A 6374-nucleotide genomic window follows, 5' to 3' on the forward strand; every position below is an offset into this window, starting at 1 on the left:
GTTTTAATTCCTCAATCTGTTTAGATACCAACTCTAAAAAAGCATCAATGCAAGAAATTTCTCCTGTTTCCGGAGGCATCTTGTTACTTTTAGGTTTAAGGTTAGTAAATGGGCCCAACCCCTCTTTACGATCCGTTTCTGACTCAAGGCCATATAGAAGACGTACGTCAGACAAAATATCCAGTTGGATGCCTGGTTCTCGACATTGCCTTCTCTCCTGGTGCCTAAAATGTTTATGCCAAACAAATTCAGATCCTATATAATATTGAATCTGTTGAAACTCAGTGTAGGCACAAAGGAGAGACCCAGCTCGAGAACCTGGGTTTCAGTAATGCTTAAAGGTCGTGAGGACAAATGACCTGTGGACCTGTTGCTAATTTGGGGGTGGTTGGGTGCAATTGGGCAGTGGATAAATTGGAGCTTGATTGAGTTGTCTTTGATTGGACTGCCCTAAAAAACGCTGATTGGCTCTTTGCCTCAGTGACGGCAGCGGTTTAAGGTGCTCGGTTCTTCGGCTGAAGCTAAGGCCTGGTGTCCATCCGGCGACTAGCACCCTGCAACCCGCCCATCCACGGCCAGACAAGCGCCCGATACTCTCAGCAATGGCAACCGTCTCCGAGCTCGCCTGTATTTACTCTGCTCTCATCCTTCATGATGACGAAATCACGATCACGGAAGACAAGATCATCGCTCTCATCAAAGCCGCCAGTGTCAGCGTGGAGCCCTTCTGGCCCACCCTGTTTGCTAAGGCTCTCAACAGCGTCAATATCGGCAGCCTGATCTGCAATGTTGGTGCTGGCGGTGGAGCCCCCGCTCCTGCAGCCGCAGGGGGTGCTGCTCCAGCTGCTGCTCCAGCTGAAGAGAAGAAAAAGGAGGAAGAAAAGAAGGAAGAGTCCAAAGAGTCGGATGACGACATGGGCTTCGGTCTCTTTGACTAAACATTTTGTAAGAGGACTTGTAATAAAGAGAATCCATCTGAAAAAAACAAACAAACAAAAAAAACGGCTGATTGCGTCCTCCATATAGACATGGATAGACGCATAGCAGCCCATACCCTCCGCGGGCATGTGTGTTTTTTGAAATAGTAGCCCATATCCACTGATAGGCGCATTTTTGCCGAGGGGTGCATTGTCTGTTCCTTTTTTGGTCCATTGATTCTAAGGGAGCCCCCCTACCCCCTATTGATTTATGCATACTTTTGTTTCAGCCTAATAGGTTTGAACTGATGTATACTATTTTTTTACTCTGTATCTAACTTAGGATAGGTTTAATAGGATACCCTATTTTTTTGGATGCTTTCCCTGAGTTATTTAACAAGAGGTCAAGTTATTTAACAAGAGGTCAATAGCCACCTGAATATGTGTTTGAATCACATCTACTAAAGCACATCGAGGCACCTCAAGATTGGTGAGAACTTTCCAATTTCTTTATCACGTGTCTATTGCGCCCAGTGACGGTCCATGGGCTTGCTACATCACAATTCATTGGGTTGTACAGTATGCTATTTGAGTTTGTTTATATATGTCTGGTGCAGTGCATTCTTTTTATTGATCACAAGTAAAAGTTAAGTTTTATCTCCCTTTTGCCCCTGCTGGCGTTTTTGTTAGTATTTTTATAAATAGGATATTATACTGTACAATTTAACAATGGACATCGATTTAAAATTCTGCATGTATACCTTTCTTATATCAGAACCCTATATGCAGTAGATAGGCATAGTCAATGTATCAGTCCTGTGTAATGTATCTATGGTCTAACTGAAACATGGCATCAGTCAAGTGACCCTCTTCACATTATATAATCTCTGACATTCAGTAAGCAGCAGTGTTACATGACATACATGTGCTGGGTCAGCACACAGGAAACATTCATGTGACAAGCAAATGTGTAAACTACAGGGTGGGCCATTTATATGGATACACCTTAATAAAATGGGAATGGTTGGTGATATTAACTTCCTGTTGGTGGCACATTAGTATATGTGAGGGGGGAAACTTTTCAAGATGGGTGGTGACCATGGCGGCCATTTTGAAGTCGGCAATTTTGGATCCAACTTTAGTTTTTTCAATCGGAAGAGGGTCATGTGACACATCAAACATATTGGCAATTTCGCAAGAAAAACAACGGTGTGCTTGGTTTTAACGTAACTTTATTCTTTCATGAGTTTTTCACAAGTTTCTGACCACTTATAAAATGTGTTCAATGTGCTGCCCAACACACAATGTTGGCTTGTCAATGCAACCCTCTTCTCCCACTCTTCACACACTGATGATGTGTTTCCCTCTTTATGCACTGAAGCTGGCACGTTCCCTGAGTTTTTCAAGCAAGATGGTGCACCACCACATTATGGGTGTCAGGTCCGAGCATTCCTAGAACAGTTTGCTGGAAAGTGGATTGGTCGTGGTGGGCCAGTTGAATGGCCCCAAGGTCTCCCGATCTGACCCCCTTAGACTTTTATCTTTGGGGTCATCTGAAGGCAATTGTCTATGCTTTGAAGATACGAGATGTGCAGCACCTGAAACTACGGATACTGGAAGCCTCCTGTGCTAGCATTTCTGCTGCGGTGTTGCTATCAGTGTGTGAAGAGTGGGAGAAGAGGGTTGCATTGACAATCCAACACAATGGGCAGTACATTGAACACATTTTATAAGTGGTCATAAACTTGTAAATAACTCATGAAAGAATAAAGTTACGTTAAAACCAAGCACAGCATTGTTTTTCTTGTCAAATTCCCAATAAGTTTGATGTGTCACATGACCCTCTTCCTATTGAAAAAACAAAAGTTGGATTCAAAATGGCCGCCATGGTCACCACCCATCTTGAAAAGTTTCCCCCCCTCACATATACTAATGTGCCACAAACAGGAAGTTAATATCACCAACCATTCCCATTTTATTAAGGTGTATCCATATAAATGGCCCACCCTGTAGTGTTGAAATAATGATTTTATTGCGGTTATTACAGTAATTACCTTACTCTGAGTATTTACATGGCTGCCTGCCTGCCTCTAGGTGATGGAAAATGGCTGCCTTTCTCTAGGTGATCTTGTCATGTTGTTAGTAACATTTAATATATATATAAAAAAAAAAAAAACACAACACACACAGATCTGCTTCTGCACAGACACTGACTGGCATAAGATGTTGTTGCAGGTAATAATAGTGTATAAACTGTACATGTTCTGCTCCCCAATACACTACTATTAGATATATGGGCAGTTAACTGAAAGTCAGGTCATATGATACTTGTGAGGGTCACATGACAGATGACATGTCTGGCGTCATGTTTAGTCCTATCCAGCTCTCACGGGTGCATTTTAAATGGGGGATATTTATTGATGTATTCACGCACTTGTGCGGTGTAAATACATTGAGAAATATGGAGTTGAAAAAGAGCGCCATATTTATGAAGCACCTGTTCCCCTTTTTTTTATATAGAAATCTAGAGAAATTTATTTATTTATTAAAGAGCAACTACACTTTTTGATCTTTTGATCAGTTTTGACCCCTGGCAATCACATTACATGAGTCAGAAGCACTTAGCTGAGTTCTGTCTCCACCCGCTGCTGAAGACGGAAAAGAAGAATGCATCAGTAGAAAGTCTATAAGTAGTCTTCATTTCCGTCTTAAGCAGTTGAGGGCTTCTAACTCACTTTAGCTATCAGTGTGGGTTTCGGCACTTGGATCCCCACCAGTTAAAAGCTTTGATGTGTCACTATGACATATCAAAAGTTTAAAAAATATTAAATCCTTTAGAAATCTCACAGTTAGAAGGGAGGACGCATACTAGGTTTTGATATGGGGATCTATGATGTATGGATCCAGCTTTGTTTATCTTGAATAGGAGCATTAGCAGCAGTTCTTGAGAACATCCTCTGTCTACACCATGTATAGAGCTTTGGTATTCCGGCTCCATTCACTGTTTACTTCTGAAACCAATGGCTGCTCCTAACAGCTGACTGGAGGGAGTGCTGGGTGTCAGACCCAAACCGATCTCATATTTATGATTTATCCTATGGATAGGTCATCAGTTCTTAGTGAATGGGAGCTGGGCTGCAGAACAATGGCCCCGGAAACGACACAATGTACAAAGCATTCTGCATCCGCTTTGTCCACTGTATACTTTCCAACACTTGCAACTACAGGAAACAGTTAATCGGTGGGGGTGCCAGGTGTCAGACCCCACAACCTACGGATAGGTCATCAATATCTGTAAGCCACACAACCCCTTTCACACTGTTCTTAAGAAGTTAATCATGTCAGAGCCCAGCTTTTGCTGTATTATGTACCTTGTGTGTGGTTGAAACCTGTGTACTGTATATCCATATGACTGTATAATAACTTTATTTAATCAATTTTGGCTTAGAGATTGCAGAAAGATTGTTGAGTAGCTGCTGGACTGTACCATTTCAAGTCTATTTATCCCAGCCTGGTATCCGATTTTACAGTACTACTTATTGGAGTGCTCTTGTGTTTATTTCCTACCCCTTCCAAAATCACCAACATCAGCATCATGTGGGCTACATACAGGTCAGATGGGTCAGATGTGACGCACAGAACGTTCAAAACTGAGACGCTACAATGACAAGTAGGCTACAGAAGTCATTGGCTGTTGTACAAGGTCAGTGATCAACAAGGCTTTCCATGTTTTATCTGAATGAGAAGTTGCTGGAAATATGTGCACTCTCTGTTTCAATGCACCCTATCAATATGTTATTCTCCTAATTCTGCAAATATTTGACAACTGTGATTTTAGCCAATTGCTGCTATGTCCTCTGCATGTGGTGTGCCAGTCATCAAACAATACCCTAGATGCTCAGTAAAACATATCTGAATACAAAAAGGTAAATTCAGGCTAATGTTGTTTTTAGACCATATGTTTTTTATGGATTTTGTTTTAGGGATTTGTACAACTGTTGCATTTTTCTATCTATTGCTTTTCCAATCTGTTTTCCATTTACTTAAATGTGAAATAAACACAGGGAAAGGCATATTCCTTAATTTCCCTTAAAAAATAAATAAAAGTGAAGCAAAAATAGTATTGGTTACAAATAATGAACCATTTTGTGTACAATGTTGGCATGCAGACGAACAGTAGGGAGTAGCACATGACTACAGGATCCGAAGACAGGGATTATTTTTAACCTCTTTGTGTGATATGATGGGTATATCCATCATGCATGCGCAGGTTATTATGAAGTAGACTCACAAGCTTTTCCCGCTCCATTGATAACGGGTGATGGCTATATAATGAAGCTGACATCCATCAGCAATGTCATTTAACCCCAGCAGCTAAGTGGTCAGACTTAGGCTTGTTTCACATTTGCAGTAAACAGATCAAGCCTGGAACAGCCTTCCGGATCCGTCCCTGCCGTCTGGCCCCATTCACTATACTAGGGATCGTCAGAGATTCGCCTGCAATTATAATGAATGGGGCTGGACAGAATGCTGGCTGCGCCTGGGAGGGACGAATCCGACAGGCTATTCCCGGCTGGAACTGTTTACAGCAAATGTGAAACAGGCCATAGAGTGGGAGCTCCCTCTGTCCTCCAATCTGTATAAGCGATCAATGAAAGGTTTTAAAAAATATAATAAAAAAACACAAAAATATTACACATTCAAATCATTTCCCTTTCCCAACTGCATATACAAATAAACAACAAAATATAAACAGAATTGCTATTTATGAAAATATACAAACTATCACATTAGAAATTATTTTTAGTATTTAACTGAATAGCCTTTTTTGGTCACGTTGCTGCCCCTTCCCCCCGAATTTTTTTTTAATAAAGAATATTTAAAAAGTTATATGTAGCCAAAAATGGTACCAATTAAAACTACAGCTTGCCCAGCAAACAAAATTTCATAGAAACTGTCCATGAAAATTGATGTAACAATATGGTAATGCAAAAAATTATTTTTATCAAAAGTTTTTTTTTAAGTAGTAAAACATGACATAAACTATATAAATTTGGTATGTTGTTTTTAGTATATAGGTAACGCCATAAAAATAAACCCATAAGACAAAAGCGGAATTTTGTGTTTTCAATACATGATATGCTAAATTAAATGAAAAGGGGGGCCCTTGATTGCTGTTCAGTGATCCTATCCAGCTAAGTATAGCTAGAGGAGTAGATAAGCTCACTCTCTTTGGAAATCTAAATGATAAGCCCCCTATCAGGAGTTTAGGCTACTTTCACACCTTCTCCAGCAGATTGTTCCAGTCGGTAAATAGCCTGCCGGATCCGTGCCGCCGCTAGTACACGCGTGCCGCTAGTGCACAAAGTCTGCTTCGGCCCCATTCACTATAATGGGGGCTTGCTGGAGGACCAGCCGCAGCGCTGCAAACATGCCGAGAGGCGACCGGAATAAAAC

General features: G+C 41.1%; 1 protein-coding gene across 1 annotated transcript; it reads left to right on the plus strand.

Annotated features, from left to right (window-relative positions):
- Positions 1 to 470: 470 nt before the first annotated feature.
- Positions 471 to 985, plus strand: LOC122929745 (60S acidic ribosomal protein P1-like). Its single transcript, XM_044283418.1, has one exon. It carries the CDS (start codon positions 603 to 605, stop codon positions 936 to 938), a length of 336 nt encoding a protein of 111 aa, XP_044139353.1. The 5' UTR covers positions 471 to 602; the 3' UTR covers positions 939 to 985.
- Positions 986 to 6374: the final 5389 nt, after the last annotated feature.

The sequence above is a fragment of the Bufo gargarizans genome, chromosome 2, assembly GCF_014858855.1.
Source record: "Bufo gargarizans isolate SCDJY-AF-19 chromosome 2, ASM1485885v1, whole genome shotgun sequence".
NCBI classification, from domain to species: domain Eukaryota; kingdom Metazoa; phylum Chordata; class Amphibia; order Anura; family Bufonidae; genus Bufo; species Bufo gargarizans.